Source organism: Hemiscyllium ocellatum, chromosome 32, assembly GCF_020745735.1.
Source record: "Hemiscyllium ocellatum isolate sHemOce1 chromosome 32, sHemOce1.pat.X.cur, whole genome shotgun sequence".
Lineage (NCBI taxonomy): Eukaryota > Metazoa > Chordata > Chondrichthyes > Orectolobiformes > Hemiscylliidae > Hemiscyllium > Hemiscyllium ocellatum.
The window spans coordinates 18,471,548-18,493,893 of record NC_083432.1 but is presented as its reverse complement, the minus strand read 5'-3'; the positions used below and the strand labels follow the sequence as shown (position 1 = coordinate 18,493,893).

The 22,346-nt window shown below is 41.8% G+C and overlaps 1 protein-coding gene across 1 annotated transcript in view; it reads left to right on the top strand.

Moving 5' to 3' along the window:
• Nucleotides 1–1,452: 1,452 nt before the first annotated feature.
• Nucleotides 1,453–22,346, top strand: part of LOC132830713 (integrin alpha-8-like) — a 158,805-nt gene continuing 137,911 nt past the window's right edge. The window contains exon 1 of the mRNA XM_060848536.1: nt 1,453–1,703. Coding sequence (XP_060704519.1) covers nt 1,474–1,703 — 230 coding nt within the window. The 5' untranslated portion in view covers nt 1,453–1,473. The remainder of the gene's footprint in view (nt 1,704–22,346) is intronic.

Here is a 22,346-nt window from a genome sequence, read left to right as displayed (position 1 = left end):
AAGGATCAATATGGTTGGGGAAAGGGAGGAAATGGCACTGATGGAGGAAGTAGATAATCATGAAGAAGGATATACCTAACAATGGGCCACAGCAGGATGTGGTGAAATGGCCAAGTAAAACTTGTACTTTGTTATGCACAAGGCCAGATAAGTCAAGAGATAAACAATAGTAATGAGCACCGGATTTGGAGTAGTAAATTCTATATAAGATATGTACTTGCTAAACTCTGTGTGCCAATTCCAGGCACCATGCTTGCAAGCGTATAATAAACATACTGATTGCTTCAGATCTTATCTCGGACTGAAATTATTGAAGTGAGTGAGCTTTGTTTCTCACAGTTCGATGTAGGCAAAACAATAAATTCAAACTCAATTGGCTTTTAGTTTCCTGGGGTATAATTTCAACTGATTGGTTAAATTCGAGTTGTTGTCAAAACAGCAACCAAAACCCAGGTATCCATTTCACAGCCAAATATTACATATTTTCACTTTTCCAGTACTCTCTGGGACTGCCATCTCAATAGATACATTGCTACTTGTAAGCTCTCAGTGCAGGACACCCTGTTAAAAATATAGTACATGGCTTCTACTTCAAAACAACCATTAGTTGTAGGGCAGCAGATACATGGGAATGGAAGTACCTCCAAACCATACCCCATCTTGACTTGAACCTGTATTGCCAATTGTTCATTGCTAGTAGGTCAAAATACAAAACGTCCCTCCTAAGAGCACTCTGGCTGTACCTACATTACACGGACTGCTGTAGTTCACTACTACCTTCTCAAAGTGAGTTCTGGCAATGGACAGAAAATTCTGGCTTAGGACTGGTGCTCACAATCTGTGAAAGAACTATTTTTAAATTTTGAAACATATCTGTTAACAATTTTCTCTTTATACTACAGCAATCTGATCTTCCACCTCTCACGGCAATTATTGTTATTATCTCTTCGAATCCATGCATGAGACTGCCAAACCTTGGTTAATTCTCTGTCTCAAACTTAAATCTCTTTGGAACAGCATAAAGTCAGATATAATCCTCAGCAGTGATCTGAGAAAAGTGACATTTAGCACACCTTTGGAATAAATTCAATGAGAAATAAAAGGAGGTGCAACATTTCAACATAGAACCTAATTTCCTCTCTGGATAAAAGAATCAGGAATTCCACCAGGTCATTATTTTGTTCAGCGTCTTACTGTCATTCTAATTGTATTTCACATTTCTTACTGACCTACTGCCTTTTTACATGTAATGCATCTGCTCATTCAGTTGCTAAGTGCTTTTGAGAGAGAGAGAGAGAGAGACAGTGCAGCTAAGTCTTCTTTACAACCCAGATCATGCATTTTTCTTTTGCAAAGAGCAAGTCACTGCATGTGTTGATATATGTTATCACAAGGATCATGTTTAACCACAATGATCATAAAAACTGGAGAAGTAACAGACGTAATTTCCCTTCCTAGCTGAGGGAGTGACAGATGATCAAACACTTAGTCAACTTCTATTTTTCTTTAGCTGTGTTTGATTTGGATGCAAAGGTCTGGAAAATGCATGCTTGCTATTTAATGGAAATTTTGTCCGTTTATCTGCTTGGACTATTACACCTTCATGCATTCAATTTTGATGCAGAAAACCCAATCATTTATTCGGGGCCTGAAGGAAGTTTTTTTGGATTTTCTGTCGAGTTCTACTTGCCAGATGGTGGGAAGTAAGTACTTGCCTACAGCTTTTACATTTTACCAGTTGATATTCTGTTCATTGTTCAAGACTTAGCAAAGTGCTGCACACAGAGCCTGAGTTAATGTCCAACAAGACAGGAGTCAGCAAGGCTCTGAATATCTGGATAAAGAAACCTTCACTAGCAAGTGGTTGCTTTTGCAAAAAGGGGAAAAGAGAATCCTTCAATCACATGCAGACCTCCTAGAAAAGCTGCCTGTTTCCCTGTGCATGGATGATGATTGAGGTAAAAACATGTCAGGTGAAAACAACATCAGAGTCTTATTGTCCTGAAAAAACATAGCATTGGTCTAGAATCCAACACCTTAGGGGCAACAGCACTGGACCTGACAGTCGGAGTGTGTGTGATTAAGACCAGATACATAGAAAGAGTGTCAATGTTTTCAGAAAGCTTTTAAAGGGAGTGAATTGCAGCAAAGTATTTTATATTCATTCTTGGGATGTGGGTGCTGCTGGCTAGGACAGCATTTCTTGCCAAACCCTAATTGCCCAGAGGGCAATAGTTAAGAATCAACTACATTGTTGTGGATCTGGAGTCATAGAGTCATAGAGATGTACAGAATGGAAACAGACCTTTCAGTCCAACCCGGCCATGCCGACCAAATATCCCAACCCAATCTAGTCCCACCTGCCAGCACCTGGCCCATATCCCTCCAAACCCTTCCTATTCATATACCCATCCAAATGCCTTTTAAATGTTGCAATTGAACCAGACTTCACCACTTCTTCTGGCAGCTCATTCCATACACCTACTACACTCTGTGTGAAAAAGTTGCCCTTAGGTCCATTCTTTTATATCTTTCCCTTCTCATCGTAAACCTATGCCCTCTACTTCTGGACTCCCCAACCCCAGGGAAAAGACTTTGTCTATTGATCCTATCCATCCCCCTCATAATTTTATAAATCTCTATAAAGTCACCCCTCAGCCTCCGACGCTCCAGGGAAAATAGCCCCAGTCTGATAAGCCTCTCCCTATAGCTCAAATCCTCCAACCCTGGCAACATCCTTGTAATTCTTTCCTGAACCCTTTCAAGTTTCACAACATCTTTCCGATAGGAAGGAGACCAGAATTTCATGCAATATTCCAACAGTGGTCTAACCAATGTCCTGTACAGCTGCAACATGACCTCCCAACTCCTATACTCAATACTCTGACCAATAAAAGAAAGCATACCAAACACCTTCTTCACTATCCTACCTACCTGCAACTCCACTTTCAAGGAGCTATGAACCTGCACTCCAAGGTCTCTTTGTTCAGCAACACACCCTAGGACCTTATCATTAGGTGTATAAGTCCTGCTAAGATTTGTTTGCCCAAAATGCAGCATCTCGCATTTATCTGAATTAAACTCCATCTGCCACTTCTCAGCCCATTGGCCCATCTGGCCAAGATCCTGTTGTAATCTGAGGTAACCCTCTTTGCTGTCCACTAAACCTCCAATTTGGTGGAGACCAGATCAGACAAGGACAATAGATTTCCTTCTCGAAAGGAACTTCCAACAATCGACAGTGGTTACATGGTCAGCATTAAACTCGCAAATCCAGATTTTTATTGAATTCAAAGTACATCATCTGCCATGATGCAATTTGAATGTAGGTACCGAGAACATTACCTGGGCCTCTGGATTAATGGTCTAGCACTAGGACTAACACCTCTATGAAGTTGTTTGCAGATAAAATTCTAGGGAGTAGAAACTTAGTGGCTGAATGGAACATTGTAAATAGTTTATGTGGTAAAAAGGGGTCAAAATTGTATTTTGCTGCTGTGCAACACAAGTTATGGAAATGGCAAATACAGAGGGTTCTGATATTACGTGATAGTTCCAACCCCATGCAATAACCACATCATTTAAACTAATTGGGCCAGAATCACCTTAGAGTCAGTATAAGTAAGGAAAGTTCATGTTCTACAAGTAACAGTCTAAATTCTTCAATCCCAGTAAATCCAATTTGCATTGAAGAAACACACTGTATAGAGGAATTCCAAATTAAATTAAATTAAATTGAATATGTCACCAATTTAAAAGAGGCCAGCAAATTCTTGTTGAATAAAGGCGATAATTTGGATTTTGTCTGATGAATCATAATAGGTCAGGAGGAAGCAGCGGCCTCTTTCATATTTATATCCAAACGGGATAAAATGAAGAAAGATGTGAAACAATTTGCCAATTCACTATAACCCGTTTTATCCTACACAATTATCCAAAGTGTGATTAACAAGGGATCTTTCAATCATTTCTGGATGAATAGATTTTAATGTATTTGACCATTCTTGTCCATTACTATCTTGTACAGTAATAATGATCAATCACTGATAGTGGAGTTGGGCGTCAAGCAGTCATTTGAATTCAGAAAAGCAAAACCTGTTGACGTTACTCATGAAATGGGCTAGAAACAGCAAGTTAGGATTGGAGTGTGTATTACTCTTTGTCAGAATGGAAAATAGGCAGAGAGATGGAGGCTGAAGCCATATACTTCATTGGTTATGGGAGTCTCATGGATTTGTGCCACAATCCTCATAATCAGAGAATTGGATGAAAAGTCCAAGGAAGGTTCAAATCCAAAAATAAATGACTGAAGAAAGTCTCAAAATCAGAACCTGCACTGAGGAAAAGTGACTGTGAAGCTGCCAGTGAGTTGTAAAACCCAGACTGAGTGTCGGGAAAGTCAAACCTACTGTTGCTGCCGAGTATGACTCCAATGTGATTCCAGTTCCACATCAATGTAATTAATTCTTAACTGACCTCTGAAGTTGTCTAGGAATTCACTCAGTTGTTTCAAATAGAAGCAAACCCACTTACCAACTTTTCATGGTAATTAAGGATAAATATCAGTCTGCCACCAGCTTATTTTTAAAAATTATTTTAAAAATTAAAAACCAGACATCACAATAGCATCACTACCATATTGGCGGTGGGTAAGTCATTGGAGGTAATTCTGAGTTTACAAACATGTGGAGAGACAAGGATTCATAGAAATTCATAGATTTCCTACAGTGTGGAAACAGGCCATTTGGCCCAACAAGTCCACACCAACCCTCCAAAGAGTATCCCACCCAGACCCATTCCCTTGCCCTATTACTTGACATTTCAAAGAACAAAGAAAATGACAGCACAGGAACAGGCCCTTCAGCCCTCCAAGCTTGCACTGATCCAGATCCTCTATCTAAACCTATTTGGGGCGGCACGGTGGCACAGTGGTTAGCACTGCTGCCTCACAGCAACAGAGACCTGGGTTCAATTCCCGACTCAGGCGACTGACTGTGTGGAGTTTGCACGTTCTCCCCGTGTCTGCGTGGGTTTCCTCCGGGTGCTCCGGTTTCCTCCCACAGTCCAAAGATGTGCGGGTCAGGTGTATTGGCCATGCTAAATTGCCCGTAGAGTTAGGTAAGGGGTAAATGTAAGGGTATGGGTGGGTTTCGCTTCGGCGGGTCGGTGTGGACTTGTTGGGCCGAAGGGCCTGTTTCCACACTGTAAGTCTAATCTAATCTAAAACCTATCACCTATTTTCTAAGGATCTGTATACATTTGCTCCCTGCCCATTTGTATATCTGTCTAGGTACATCTTAACTGATACTATCATGCCTACCTCCATCACCTCCATAGGCAACACGTTCTAAGCACACACCACACTCTGAGTAAAGAACTTTGCAGGCAGATCTCCCCTAAACTTATCCCATCTCACCTTGAACTCATGAACCCAGTAATTGAGTGCCCCACTCTCAGAAAAAGCTTCTTGCTATCCACCCTGTCTATAGTTCTCATGATTTTGTAGACCTCAATCAGGTTCCCCCCTCAATCTCCACCTTTCTAATGAAAATAATCCTAATCTACTCAACCTTTCTTCATATCTAGCACCGTCCATACCAGGCAACATCCTGGTGAACTTCCTCTCCACCCTCTCCAAAACATCCACATCCTTTTGGTAATGTGGCAACCAGAACTGTACACAGTATTCCAAATAGGGCCAAACCAAAATCCTGTACAACTGTAACATGACCTGCCTACTCTCCTACTCAATAGCCCGTCCAATGAAGGAAAGCATGCCATATGTCTTCATGACCACTCTATCAACCTGCGTTGCCACCTTCAGGGTATAATGGATCTGAACACCCAGACCTCTCTCTAAATCAATTTTCCCCAGGGCTTTTCCATTTACCATATAGTTCGCTCTTGAATTGGATCTTCCAAAATGCATCACTGCTCATTTTCTCCAATTGAACTCCATCTGCCATTTCTCTGCTCAACTCTCCAATCTGTCTATATTCTGCTGCATTCTCTGACAGTCCCCTTCACTATCTGCTACTCCACCAATCTTAGTGTCATCTGCAAACTTGCTAATCAGACCACCTATACATTCCTCCAGACCATTTCTATATGTCACAAACAACAGTAGTCCCAACACAGATCCCTGTGGAACAACAATGGTCACTGTTCTCCATTTTGAGAAACACCCTTCAACTACTACTCTCTGTATCCTACTGACCAGCCAGTTCTCTATCCATCTAGTTAGTACACCCTGGACCGCATGTGACTTCACTTCCTCCATCAGCCTACCATGGGAACCTTATCAAATGCTTTACTGAAGTCCATGTATATGACATCTACAGCCCTTCTCTCATCAATCAACTTTGTCACCACCTCAAAGAATTCTAATAAGTTGGTAAGACATGAACTTCCCTGCACAACCGTGCTGCCTACCAATGATAAGCCCATTTTCTTCCAAATGTGAATAGATCATATCCCTCAGTATCTTCTTCAGCAGCTTCCCTATCACTGACATCAGGCTCACTGGTCTATAATTACCTGGATTATCCCTGCTACCCTTTTTAAACAAGGGGACAACATTAGCAATTCTCCAGTCCTCAAGGACCTCACCCATGTTCAAGGATATCTGTTAAGGCCCCAGCGATTTCCTCTCTTGCTTCCCTCAGTAACCTGGGAAGGATCCCATCTGGACCTGGGGACTTGTCCATCTTAATACCTCTTAGAATATCCAATACTTTCTCCCTCCTTTTGCCAACTTGACCTGGAGTAATTAAAATCTATCCCTAACCTCAGCATCCATGATGTCCCACTTCTTGATGAATACTGATGCAAAGTACTTATTAAGAATCTTATCCGGATTCTCTGACGCCATGCATAACTCTCCTCCTTTGTCTTTGAGTGGGCCAACCCGTCTCTAGTTATCCTCTTGCTCCTTATATACAAATAAAAGACTTTGGAATTTTCCTTTAGTCGGTTAGGTTTATTTTCACTAGAGAAAAGGAGATGGGGGTTTCTTGATTGAGGTTTACAAAATCAGGATAGAGACTGGGTGGATAGAGACAAGCTCTTTCCCAGGGTGAAGGATTCAATAATGAGAGGTCATGCTTTCAACATGAGAGGTGGAAAGTTTAAGGGGGATACACGTGGCAAATACTTCACACAGAGGGTGGTGGGCATTTGGAACGCATTGCCAGCAGAGGTGGTAGAGGCAGGCACGGTAGATTCATTTAAGATGCATCTGGACAGATTCATGAGTAGGTGGGGAACAGAGGGAATTGACTGACAGGTTTAGACAGTACATTTGGATCTGCTCAGGCTTAAAGGGTTGAAGGGCCTGTTCTTGGGCTGAAAACTTTCTCTGTCCTTTATTCTTTGTTCTTAACGCCATTTGCTAAAGATATTTCATGACCCCTTTTAGCCCTCTTCATTCCTCATTTCATGTTGGTCCTACTTTCCCAATATTCTTTCAAAGATTCGTCTGTTTTCAGTTGCCTATACCTTATGTATGCTTCCTTTTTCCTCTTAGCTGGTCTCACAATTTCACCTGTCATCCATGGTTCCCTAACATTGCCATTTCTCTCCCTCATTTCCACAGGGACATATCTATCTTGCACTCTAATCAGCCCTCTTTAAGTGCCTCCCATATATCAAATGTGGATTTTTCTTCAAACAGCTCCTCACAATCCACATTCCCCAGCTTCTGCTGAATTCTGCTTTGGTTGGCCTTCCCCCAAGTTAGAACTCTTACTTTAGGACCACTCTCGTCTTTGTTCATGAGTGTTCTAAAACTTACAGAATTGTGATCATTATTCCCAAAGTAATCCCCTACTGAAACTTCAAACACCTGGCCAGACTCATTCCCCAACACCAGGTCCAGTATGATCCCTTCCTGAGTGGGACTATTTACATACTGCTCTAGAGAAACCCTACTGGATGCTACTTACAAATTTTGCCCCATCTAGGCCTCTAACACTAAGAGAACCCCAGTCAATGTTGGGAACATAGAACATAGAACATAGAAAAATACAGCGCAGTACAGGCCCTTCGGCCCTCGATGTTGCGCCGACCAAAGTCTACCTAACCTACACTAGCCCAATAACCTCCATATGCTTATCCAATGCCCGCTTAAATGACCATAAAGAGGGAGAGTTCACCACTGCTACTGGCAGGGCATTCCATGAACTCACAACCCGCTGAGTAAAGAATCTACCCCTAACATCTGTCCTATACCTACCACCCCTTAATTTAAAGCTGTGTCCCCTAGTAACAGCTGACTCCATTAACAGAAAAAGGTTCTCAGTGTCTACCCTATCTAAACCCCTAATCATCTTGTACACCTCTATCAAATCTCCCCTAAACCTTCTTTTCTCCAATGAGAACAGCCCCAAGTGCCTCAGCCTTTCCTCATACGATCTTCCTACCATGCCAGGCAACATCCTGGTAAACCTCCTCTGCACTCGTTCCAATGCCTCCACATCCTTCCTATAGTATGGCGACCAAAACTGCACACAATACTCCAGATGAGGCCACACCAGAGTCTTATACAACTGCAACATGACCTCAGGACTCTGGAACTCAATTCCTCTACCAATAAAGCCCAGTACACCATATGCCTTCTTCACAGCACTATTTACCTGGGTGGCAACTTTCAGAGATCTGTGTACATGGACACCAAGATCCCTCTGCTCATCCACACTACCAAGTAGCCTACCATTAGCCCAGTAATCCATCTTCTTGTTACTCCTACCAAAGTGAATGACTTCACACTTAGCTACATTGAACTCCATTTGCCACCTTTCTGCCCAGCTCTGCAACTTATCTATATCCTGCTGTAACCTGCCACATCCTTCTTCGCTGTCCACAACTCCACCGACTTTCGTGTCATCCGCAAACTTGCTCACCCAGCTTTCAAGCCCCTCCTCTAGATCATTTATAAAGATGACAAACAGAAAACATTAAAATCTCCCATCACCAGCTTCTACATCTTTCCATAATCTATTTACATATTTGTACATCTATCTCACAATTGCTGTTGGGAGGTTGTAGTATAGCCCCAATATTGTTACCACACCCTTCCTATTTCTGAGCCGTGCCCATATTGCCTCACTGCTCGAGTCCTCAATAGTATCATCCTTCAGCACAACTGTGATATCCTCTCTGACCAATAATGCAACTCCTCCACCCATTTTACCTCCCTCTCTAACCCACCGGAAGCATCTATATCCTGTGATATTTAGTTGCCAATCTTGCCCTTCCCTCAACTAAGTCTCAGTAATAGCGATAACATCATTCTCCCAGGTACTAATCCAAGCCCTAAGTTCATCTGCCTTACCTACTACACTTCTCGCATTAAAACAAAACCACCTCAGACCACATGTCCCTTTGCATTCATCATCTGTTCCCTGCCTATTCTTCCACTAATCCTGGATCAGTGGTGCTGAAAGAGCACAGCAGTTCAGGCATCATCCAATGAGCAGCGAAATCGATATTTTGGGCAAAAGCCCTTCATCAGGAATAAAGGCAGTGAGCTGGAAGCATGGAGAGATAAGCTAGAGGAAGGTGGGAGTGGAGAGAGAGTAGCATAGAGTACAATGGGTGAGTGGGGGAGGAGATGAAGGTGATAGGTCAGGGAGAAGAGGGTGGAGTGGATAGGTGGAAAAGGAGCTAGGCAGGTCGGACAAGTCCGGACAAGTCATGGGGACAGTGCTGAACTGGAAATTTGAAACTAGGATGAGGTGGGGGAAGGGGAAATGAGGAAGCTGTTGAAGTCCACGTTGGTGCCCTGGGGTTGAAGTGTTCCAAGGCGGAAGATGAGACGTTCTTCCTCCAGGCGTCTGGTGGTGAGGGAGCGGCGGTGAAGGAGGCCCAGGTCACACTGACTTCATTATCTAGTTCCTTACAGGCTTTAGTTACTATCTCCACTAACCTAATATTGGTTTCCATCCCCCTGCCACATTAGTTTAAACCCCCTTGACTCATGCACCTAACCTACACATTCCTAAACGCTATTGGCAATTTAGCCTGGCCAATTCATCTAATTTGCACATCTTTGAACTGTGGGAGAAACTTGAGCACCCAGAGGAAACCCAAACAGACATGGGGAGAATTTGCAAACTCCACCACAGAAAGTCGCCCGAGGCTAGAATTGAACTAGGGTCCCTGGCGCTGTGGGGCAGCAGGTCTAACAACTGAGCCACCATGTAAAATAATAGGGTAGGGGAATGGGTCTGGGTGGGATAGCCTTTGGCGTGTTGGTGTGGACTTGTTGGGCCAACTAGCCTGTTTCCACACAGTAGGGATAGGAATTTCTATGATTAGGTAAGGTTAGCATGATTTTATGCAAACTTCATTGAGATTTTTTAATGGAATAACCAAAAGGATTGATGTGGGCAGAGTAGTAGACGATGTTTACTTGGACTTTAGTAAAGCCTTTGACAAAGCTCCACATGGTAGACTAATTAATAAAGTTAGATCACATAGGATTCAGGGTGAACTTGCCAAATGGATACAAAATTGGCTAAATGGTAGGAGACAGAGGGTGGTGATGGAATGCTGTTCTTTGGACTGGAGGCCTGTGGCCAACGGTGTGCTCCAGGGACTGGTACTGGGTTCACTTTTGTTTGTCGTTTATATAAATGATTTGAATGAGAATATAGGAGACATAGTTAGTAAGTTTGCAGATCACACCAAATTTAGTGGTTTAGTGGACAGTGAAGAAGGTTATCTAAGGTTACAAAGAAATATTGATCTTTTGGGTCAATGGACTGAGGAATGGCAGATGGGGTTTAGATAAATGTGAACTATTTCATTTTGGTAAAATAAATAAGGTCAACACTTATACAATTAATGGTAGGGCCCTGGGTGGAGTGGTAGAACAGAAAGACCTAGGGGGTTCAAGTAAGTCTTTGAAATTTGCAGCACAGGCAAACAACGTAGTTAAAAAGGTGTTTAGCACACATGCCTTCATAATTTAGACCTTTGAGTATAGGAGTTGGGACGCCATGTTCTGGTTGTATAGGATGTTGGTGAGGCCTCTTCTGGAATACTGTGTCCAGGTCTAGGAAGGATATTAGTTTACTTACAGTGTGGAAACAGGCCCTTCGGCTCAACAAATCCACACCGACCCACCCATACCCCTACATTAACCCCTTACCTAACACTACAGACAATTTAGCAAGGCCAATTCACCTGACCCGCACATCTTTGGAGTGTGGGAGGAAACCGGAGCACCCGGAGGAAACCCACGCAGACACGGGGGGAACGTGCAAACTCCACACAGTCAGTCACCTGAGTCAGGAATTGAACCCATGTCTCTGGCGCTGTGAGGCAGCAGTGCTAACCACTGTGCCACCCATTAAACTGGAGAGGGTTCAGAAAAGACTTACCAGGATGTTGCCGTTGAAGATATGTTTGAGATATAAAAATAGACTGGAAAGACTGGACATTTTTCATTGGAGTGTGGGAAGATGAGGGGCAACCTTATAAACTAGGAGGTATTTTTTAAGGTGAGAGGAGAAAGATTTAAAAAGGACATGAGAGACAACATTTTTACACCGAGTGGTTCATGTGTGGAATGAATTGCCAGAGAAAGTGGGTGGCATCTGGTACAGTTACAACATTTAAAAGACATTTTGATAAGGACATGAATAGGAAAGGTTTGGAGAAGTTTGAACCAAGCACAGACAGGTGGAACTAGTTTAATTTGGGGACATGGTCAGCATGGTCTGTTTGGACCGAAGAGTCTGTTTCCATGCTGTATGACTCTATAACTCTATAACTTGACTAGTTCCTTCAGAAAGTGAAAGTTTTGAGTAGCGGATATTCAATAGAATCTTCAGAAGTGTTAATGAACTAAATTCCTTGCACTCAAATTCTCAGGCATTGAGAGGAAGAGAAAAAATGCGTGAGGCAATAAAGATGGGGAGGAGTGTTAAGAGCAAGAGGGGAGGGGTGTTAAGAGCAAGAGAGGTGGGGTGTTAAGAGCAAGAGATTCAGATAACACTGATATCTGTACTGCTGCCTTGACACATCAGAAAAAGAAGGATTGATGAGGATAATATAGAGCAACAAATTGGAGTTGTGGGGGATAGAGTTTTTATTTTTAAGGAACGCACTCCATTTCAAGTGAAGATGGTACTTTACCACAAGAATGGCAATTTATGCTGATATTCCATTGCAGTACTGAGGGAATTGGGCACTGACAGAAATGTTGTGTGTCAGATGGGATGTTAAACTGAGCATTGTTGGTTCTCTCAGGTGGGTAGAAAATATCCCATGGCACTGCTTGAGGACAACATTGGCAAGTGATACTCAGTGCCCAAGCCAATGGTTAACAATCTGATCATCCAGTCATTTTTCTCATTGCTGTGTGTGGGAGTTTGCTGCTGCATCTTTCTACAGCACAACATTGATGGCAGTTCAGAAAATGTTTCACAACTAGCAATTACATCAGAAAGTCCTGAAGTGGTGAAAATGCCATATAAATAGAAGTTAATTCTTTGGAGAGATTAGGCAGAAATAGACTGTTTCCAGTTATTGAAGGATCTAGAAAGAATGGACATCGATGTATGAAGAAAGCTCAATTTTTTAGGACAGAGAGCCTTAAAGTTATGGAAAGAAATACCATAGTTACAGGTTGAAGGATAGCCATGTAAACATTAGAAATGGATTGGTTTCAAACACCGCATCATTTATCTTGTTCTCTTCTCTGAATTCACTGTCCTCTTATTGTTAAACTTTGGAAAGCCAGCTGGTGAAAAAGGGAACTAGAAGTCAATCTTTACTCAGTTTCCATTTACTCAAAGAGAAACATTGCAAGTGGACAACTCCCCACCCTAATCACTGTTCCAAATACAATATTGCTTCTTTATATGAGCTCAAATAATGAATATGTCGCATTTGATTGTTCTTATCCTTAACTTATACAATCAAGCCTTGTCCTCCCTAAATCTCTGATTCCATGAAAACCCTCTTAGCAATAATCATGGGCCCCTTTTGAACTTGTTTCTTCATGTGGCCTTGCTAGTTCCATTGTTTCACTTGTAGGTAAGGCCATCTATGACCATTTTCTGTATCATTCAACATTCAGATCCCCTTTTTGTGCCTAAACCCTACCTCCTTCTGTACCCATTCCTGGGGGAAAAAAACTGTCCCCCCATTTAGTTACAACTGCACTTTCAAAATTCCAAAGTGTCTATTCCTTGGTCCTCCATTCACCAGAACTTTTCTACAGCTGTTCAACAGCCTCACCTCCATCTTCAATGTCCCAGTCCTCAATAAAGCCATAATTCTCTCACCATTCTCTTTGTACTGCCTTCACCTTTCTTAAATCCAAGAAGTGCAGACTCAGAGAGAATATAGAGACAACTGAACAAACAAGCTACGATCAGACCTCTGGTTGGTCCAGATAAAACATTATTAGCTCCTGCACTCAGCTGCCAAACCAACTTATCATTTCCAGAACATGGTGGATTGCACAGGAAACCATAGGAATTCTATCCTTATTGCAAAAAGTCTTCTCAGACTAATCTCCCCTGTCCTTCCTTCCTCATCTCCAATAACAAGTGTGAGGAGCTGACTGAGCCCTTTGATACCACGATGTTCAGTGTCTCCCTTTCAATAATCTGTCTGTGTTTCCCTTACTAATACCCTGCTACCCTGGACAAACTCTGTCTTCCTCTAGTCTGTCTCCAGTGCCCCCTCATGCACTTCTTGAAATTATTTTGTTCATATATCTGCCTTGGTTGTTTCATCATCAAAAGAGACTAACCTCCTGATCCCTTAGTCCTATTCCCACTGAACCGCCAATCACCCAGCTTCCCTGACCCCCAGCTGAGCCAATGGAAACTCTCTTGAGATATTGCCCCTTTATCCTTTAATCTGTTGCCATTACCCTCTCAAAAACCCCAACCACTGACTCTTTGACATTCCAAAGTCCTGTCCCATCTCCAATCTAACTTCCACTCCAAAGATCTTGAAATTCCATTACCTTCCAAATCTATTCCCAGCTTTCCCAAAACTTCCATTTGAATCCCTCCAAACAGATTGTTGTACCTACCACAGTACAGGATTGAATTCTATCAACATTGAGAAAAGAATCCTATGTGACAGTGAGAAAGATGAACTTTCCTTCCTTGTTCTTATTAAGTTGTCTACAGCATTTGACACAATATAACACCGTCCTTCTTAAGTATGTTTCTGCTAACATTCAGCTGGGTGGGACTGCTCTCACGTTGTTCCATTCTCATTAGTTCAACCATAGCTAGAAAAACATTTACAATGGCTTCTCTTCCTGCTTCCATAGTACATTTGAGGTCAGAGATTGAAATGATGGTTGCCCAAACCAAAAGATATATGAGCGGAATTAGACCATTTGGTTCATCAAGCCTGCTTTGCCATATGTTTATGACCTAGATGTTTCGCAACTCCATTCTCCTGCCTTCTCCCCATAACTTTTGATCTCCTCACTAATCAATCTATTTCTGTTTTCAATCACTCAAAGACTTGACCTCCTCCACTGCCTTCTGTGGCAATGTGTTCCACAGATTCACCACATTTTGGCTGAAAAAGCTCCTCCTCTTCTCAGTTCTAAAGAACTTGCCCCTTCACTCTAAAGCTGTGGCCTCAGGTCTTTCCTCCTAGTGGAAACAACTTCTCTACACTCACTCTTTCAAGACCTCTTAGCATTCCATAAGTTTCAATCAGATCTCCTCTCATCCTTCTAAACTCCATCAAAGATAGACTCAAAGTCCTCAACCGCTCCTCATATGACAAGCCTTTCATCCCCAGGTTTATTCCTGTAAAATGCCTGTGGACCCTGACCAATGCCAACATATCCTTCCTTAGATACAGAGCCCAAAACTGCTCACAACATTCCAATTGTGGCCTGACCTGAGCCTTATACAGCCTCAGCAGTACATCTCTGCTCTTTTAACCCTCTTGAAATGAATGCTGACATTGAATTTGCCTTCCTAACCACCAACTGAATCTACATGTTTACCTTAAGAGAATCCTCAATTAGGACCCTTTGTGCTTCAGACTTCTAAAGCCTTTCCGCATTTAGAAAATAATCTATGCCTCTAATCTTCCTATCAAAGTGCATTCCTTCACATTCTCCCTTATTGTATTACATCAGCTACTTCATTCTCTACACTCCAAGTCCTTCTGCAGCCTTGCCATTTCCCATACCTGATCCTCCACTGTCCACAGCTTGATTCACAGCCGATGCCTTGCCCCCATTCCCCCTGTGCTCTCTGACCTACACTGACCGACTGGAAAGCAATATCTCGATTACAAATTCTCATCCTTGTTTTCAAGCCTTCGTATGGCCTCGCGCTTCCCTACTTTTATAATCTCTTCCAGCCGTTCAAACCCATAGGCCACACTCTAATTTTGGCTTTTTGTGCATCCCCAGCATTAAGTACTTCACCGTTGGTCATTGTACTGACAGATATCTCAGCCTCAAATTCTGGAATTTCTCCCAACACCTGTTGCCCCTCTACCTCACTTTCATCACAAAAAAGCTGTTTAAAACCGAGCTTTTTGATCTAAAATCTCCATATGTGACACCCTGTCATACTCTTCATTTATAATATTCCTGTGAGATGCACTTGGAACTTTTGTATTATTTGAAAAGCACTATATAAAAATGAAATGTTTTTCTTATGGCTAGGTGTTCCTGAATGAGAAGGAAACAAGAGGTTTGAAAATAAGGCCAAGGGCAATGGAGATGATAACCAGGAACTAATTGCCTCCAGTTATCCCATTGTCTTTGCAATTTCCACATATTTTTGTGTAGTATGTATTAATGAAGTCTTTTATTTGGGGCTTTGCCTTCTCCTCTAGTAACTCACAACAACCATCTCAAAGGTAAATAAAAACTAATAACAAATATTGGCTAGATTAGAGTCATATAGTCAGAGAGGTGAACAGCATGAAACAGACCCTTCATTCCAACTCATCCATTCCCACCAGGTATCCCAACCTAATCTAGTTCCATTTGCCAGCACCTGGCCCATATCCCTCCTATTCATCCTTTCCTATTCATATACCCATCCAAATGCCTTTTAAATGTCTCACTTGTATCAGCCTCCACCATTGCCTCTCTGGCCCCTTTTATAACTTTCTCCTCTCACCTAAACTTATGCCCTCTACTCCTGAACTCCCCCACCCCAGGGAAAGAACTTTTGTCTATTTATCCTATCCATGCCCCTCATGATTTTATAAACCTCTATAAGGTCACCCCTCAGCCTTTGAAGCTCCAGGGAAAACAGTCCCAGCCTGTTCAACCTCTCCCTATAGCTCAAATCCTCCAACTCTGGCAACATCCTTGTAAATCTTTTCTGAATCCTTTCAAGTTTCTCAACATCCTTCCAATAGGAAGGAGAGCAGAATTGCATGCAATATTCCAAAAATGGCCTAACCGCCATCCTATACAGCAGGAACATGACCTCCCAATTCCTATATTCAATGCTCTGACCAATAAAGGAAAGCATACCAAATGCCTTCTTCAATATCCTATCTCGCTGCGACTCCACTTTCATGAAACTATGAACCTGCATTCTTTGTTGAACAACACTCCCAAGTGCCTTAACATTAAGTGTATAAGTCCTGCTAAGATTTGCTTTCCCAAAATGCAGCACCTCGCATTTATCTAAATTAAACTCCATCTGCCACTCAATAGCCCATTGGCTCATCTGATCAAAATTCCGCTGTAATTTGAGGTAACCTTCGACACTCCATGGAAAACAGTCCCACTACATCTCCAATTTTGGTGCCATCTGCAAACTTACTAACTATACCTCCTATGTTCATATCCAAATTATTTACATAAATGATGAAAATTAATGGACCCAGCGCCGATCCTTGTGGCACTCCACTAGACACAGGCCTCCAGTCTGAAAAACAACCCTCCACCACCACCCTCTGTCTTCTACCTTTCAGCCAGTTCTGTACCCAAATGGCTAGTTCTCCCTACATCCCACGAGATCTAACCTTGCTAACCAATCTCCCATGGGAACCTTGTCAAACACCTTACTGAAGTCCATATAGATCAGGTCCAATACTCTGCCCTCATCAATCCTCTTCATTAATTTTTCAAAAAATCTCAATCAAGTTCATGAGACAGGACTTCCCACACACAGAGCCATGTTGACTATCCCTAATCAATCCTTGCCTTTCCAATTACTTGTAAATCCTGTCCCTCAGGATTCTCTCCAGCAACTTGCCCACCACCGACGTCAGGCTCACCGGTCTATAGTTCCCTGGCTTGTCCTTACCACTATCTTAAATAATGGTACCTCGTTAGCCAACCTCCAGTCTTCTGGCACCTCACCTGCAACTATTGATTGACACAAATATTCTCAGCAAGGTGGCCAGTAATCACTTCCCTAGCTTCTCATAGAATTCTAGGGTACAGCTTATCAAGTCCAGGGGACTTATCCACTTTATGTGTTTCAAGACGTCCATCACTTCCTCCTCTGTAATATGGACATTTTTCAAGATATCACCATCTATTTCCCCACATTCTATATCTTCCATGTCCTTCTCCATAGTAAACACTGATGCAAAATACTCGTTTAGTATCTCCCCGTCTCCTGCAGCTTCACACAAAGGCCACCTTGCTGATCTTTGAGGGGCTCTATTAGCTCCCTAGTTACCCTTTTGTCCTAAATATATTTATAAAAATCTTTTGGATTCTCCTTAACTCTATTTACCAAAGCTATCTCATGTCCCTTTTTTACCTTCCTGATTTCCCTCTTAAGTGTACTCCTACTGCCCTTATACACTAAGGATTCATTCAATCTATCCTGTCTATACCTGACATATGCTTCCTTCTTTTTCTTAACCAAACCCTCAATTTCTTTAGTCACCTGACACTTAACAGCCTTTCCTTTCACCCCAGCAGGACGATACTTTCTCTGGACTCTCATTATCTCATTTTTTGAAGGCTTCTCATTTTCCAGTCGACCCTTTATCTGCAAACTTCTGCACCCAATCAGCTTTTAAAAGTTCTTGCCTAATACCATTAAGATTAGCCTTTCTCCAATTTAGAACTTCAACTGTTAGATCTGGTCTGTCCTTTTCCATCACTATTTTAAAACTAATAGAATCATGGGTCGCTGGCCCCAAAGTGCTCCCCCATTGACACCTCAGTCACCTGCCCTCCCTTATTTCCCAAGAGTAGGTCAAGTTTTGAACCTTCTCTAGTAGGTCCATCCACATACTGAATCAGAAAATTGTCTTGTACACACTTAACAAATTCCTCTCCATCTAAACCCTGAACACTATGGCAGTCCCAGTCTATGTTTGGAAAGTTAAAGTCCCCTCCCACAACCACTCTATTATTCTTACAGATAACTGAAATCTCATTCCAATTTTGTTTCTCAATTTCCCTCTGACTATTAGGGGGTCTAAAATACAATCCCAATAAGGTGATCATCCATTTCTTATTTCTCAGTTCCACCCAAATAACTTCTCTAGATGTATTTCTGGGAATATCCTCCCTCAGTACAGCTGTAATGCTATCCCTTATCAAAAACGCCACTCCCCCTCCTCTCTTGCCTCCCTTTCTATCCTTCCTATAGCATTTGTATCCTGGAACATTAAGTTGTCAGTCTTGTCCAGCCCTGAGCCACATTTCTGTAACTGCTATTATATCCCAGTCCCATGTCCATACCCATGCCCTGAGTTCATCTGCCTTCCCTGTTAGGCATCTTGCATTGAAATAAATGCAGTTTAATTTATCAGTCCTACCTTGTTCTCTGCTTTGATCCTGCCTGTCCTGTTTGACTCGCTTCTTTTCTTAACTGTACCAGCCTCAGATTGATCTCTTTCCTCAGTATCTCCCTGTGTCCCAACTTCTCACTTTACTAAATTAAATCCCTCTGAGCGGAAACTACTAAATCTCTAGATGTAGGTTTGCTTGCAAAGCTGGAAGGTGCATTTTCAGACGTTTCGTCACCATACTAGGTAACATCTTCAGTGAGCCTCCGAACGAAGCACTGGTGATGTAGCCCACTTTCTATTTATATGTTTGAGTTTCCTAGGGTTGGTGATGATATCATTTCCTGTGGTGACATCATTTCCTACAATGACGCCATTTCCTATTCTTTTTCTCTTGGGGTGGTAAATGGGATCCAAGTCAATGTGTCTGTTGATAGAGTTCCAGTTGGAATACCATGCTTGGAGCTACAAATACCTACCAGACCTACAAATCTTCTCAACGCTGTCTCAACTGCTCAAATCTCCTTGCCAGTATTTTAGTCTCCTTCCAATTCAGATGCAATCCATCCTTACTATACACGTCACTTCTACCCCAAAAATGTGAATTGTTCTCTCATACACCAGCTCTTCAGCCACACATTCATCTGCTCTATCCTCCTATTCCTACCCTCGCTAGCTCGTAACACCGGGAGCAATCCAGATATTACTGCCCTCAAGGACCTCCTTTTTAAATTCCTACCTAATTTACCATATTCTCCCTTCAAAATCTCATCCTTTCCCCTTCCTATGTCATTGGCACCAATGTGTACAATGACCTCCTGCTGGGCCCTCTTCCCCTTGAGAACATTCTGCACCCTCTCTGAGACATCCTTGATCCTGGCACCAGGGAGGCAACTCAACTTTCTGTTTTTCACTGCTGGCCACAGAAATGTCTGTCTGTGCCCCTGACTAGAGAGTCTCCTAACACAATCGATCTCTTGGAACTTGATGTACCCCTCATTACTTTAGAGCCAGTCTCAGTACCAGAAACTTGTCTGTTCATGCTACAATCCCTTGAAAGTTCATTACCCCCTACATTTTCCAAAACAGCATACTTGTTTGAAATGGGAATAGCTACAGAAGACTCCTATACTACGATTTACCTCTCTTACCTTTCTTGGAGCTAACCCATCTACCTGACTGTAATTGTGGCTTTATTTCCCTTCCTACAGCTGCTATCCATCACATTCCCTAACTCTTGTAAATTCCTCATTGTTTCTAACTGTAGCTCCAACTGATCCATTTGATCTGACAGGATTCACAACCAATGACATTTATTGCAGATATAATCCTCAGTAACCTTTCAATTCTCTCCTAAAACTCCCACAACCAACAAGAGGAGCACGTCACTCTACTAAAGACTATTTTGCTCCTTCCAATCTACAGACCCACAAAATAGCACCACTTTATTGCTCTGCAAAACACTGTTCCAGGCTAATTTAATACTTCTGGCTTATAATTAAATCAAGAGACAGATTCTAATTAAAACATACAATTAAGAATGAACCCACTCTACTCACTATTGCAGATTTACAGCAAGGCTACGTAAAACTATTGACTTATCTATTTCTGTGCTGTGACCTCTCCCCAATAGGTGCCTCCAAGATCAGTTGTGAATTTTGCCGTCAGACAAAATTGCTTCTGTTGAAGACCTGATTTATTTTCTTGGCTACAGTATCTTTTCCGATAGGAAACCACTTGTATTTGTACTTTATACAAATTAGCACATTGTAATGAGGTGAAAAAAAATGCAATACAGTTGCTTGAGTGGTTTATATTTCTATTTCTATAACTGAGGACTACAAGTAGATTATGACTCTTTACCCTGCATTTTGTATGTCATAAATCAAAGGATTCAGTGAGGCCTCAAAGGATTCAGTGCTGAGCCGAGAAGTTATGTGTTTGCCTTTGGATCTCTGCACTTGCAGTAGTTTCATATAAATATGGGTGAAGTTACTTGCAAGCTTAATGCACTGCTAGAACCCTGAAACAGAGAAACAAAGATGTGAGTGATTGCAAGACCAAAGCTAGGAGATGGGCTAAAAAATGGTATGAAAGACAGACCAAGAGCTTTGGTGGAAAAATAGATTACATTCAAAGAGTTTGAACATAGACACTGGAGAGAAAGAGGAAGGAATGAGTAATGTTGACATGAAGAAAGAAAATGAGAGATATCGTTCCCGTGCAGTGGAAGAAGAATTTGGTAAAAACAAAATCAAGTTCAAGTCGAAATGTGTTGGTGTTAAAATCTGTATCAGAACTTCCTTGTCGTTTTGTATATGATGTTGTTAATTATAGGTTAATAATTTGGAAATACATTGTTGTCAAATAATTTGGTGGTGTCACATATCAGTTTGATTTTCTCAGTTAGATTTCTGACATGCACAATAACCCTTCATCATAGTGAATTCTTTTGAGAGTTTCTGTTCATGCAATACATTGTTCGACATAAGAGCACATTACACTTCCCTTATATTACCATAATTCTCTAGTGTGGGCTGAGATACTTGTAATGCTCCTGCAGTCTAACCTATCAACTATAAGGGTAGATCTCATCAAGTTATTTTAAGATGTGCTGAAAGATACCCATCTCTGAATGAGAAGGCTATTTTACCCACTAATCTGTGATTCAGACAGTTAGAGCACTTACAGTTTAAAAATTAAGGGTTTCCCATTTAAAATGGAAATAAGGGCTTTTCTTTACTTGGGGTTGATAATCTGTGGAATTCTGTTCCCCAGATAAACAATGGAGATAGAGCCACTGCATCTTCTTAAATTTGAGCTAATAATTTTTGATTGACATGAGAGTAAAAGGGTATGGTGGGTAGATGGGAATATAGAGGGGAGTCCTCCATTAAATCAGCTATGATCATATCAAGTGGCAAAACAGGTTAGGGACTGAGTGGCCTCTTCCTGCTCCCAATACATAAGTTTTTAGGTAGATCTTTGGAGGTCTACAGAACTGCTTGTTTGGTGCATCAGATCATTATGGAAAATTGATTTGATTTCAAACTTCCGTCACTGGGTTTGTTACCTTGAAACTAGGTGGCACAATGGTTAGCACTGCTGCCTCACAGCGCCAGAGACCTGGGTTCAATTCCTACCTCAGGCGATTGACTGTGTGGAGTTTGCACATTCTCCCCATGTCTGCGTGGGTTTCCTCCGGATGCTCCGGTTTCCTCCCACAGTCCAAAAATGTGCAGGTTAGGTGAATTGGCCATGCTAAATTGCCCATATTGTTAGGCGTAAGGGAATGGGTCTGGGTGGGTGTGCTTCGATGTGGACTTGTTGGGCCGAAGGGCCTGTTTCCACACTGTAAGTAATCTAATCTCTGTGTCAGATTAACGTAACTGAACATATATGATAGTGTACAATATTTGCACATCTCAGCTATAGTACCTCCAAGATATTTATAATAGAATGCAGAAAAGTGTCCGCTAAATTTCTGTGTACAAAGTAATTCTGTCCACAATTAATATTCTAGAAGTAAATGTAATAAAAAAGTTTTTAGTTCAGAGGTAAGATACAAACAAACTGAAAGAGTAAAGTATTAAAACAGAGAAAAATAATTTAAAGATTTTCCT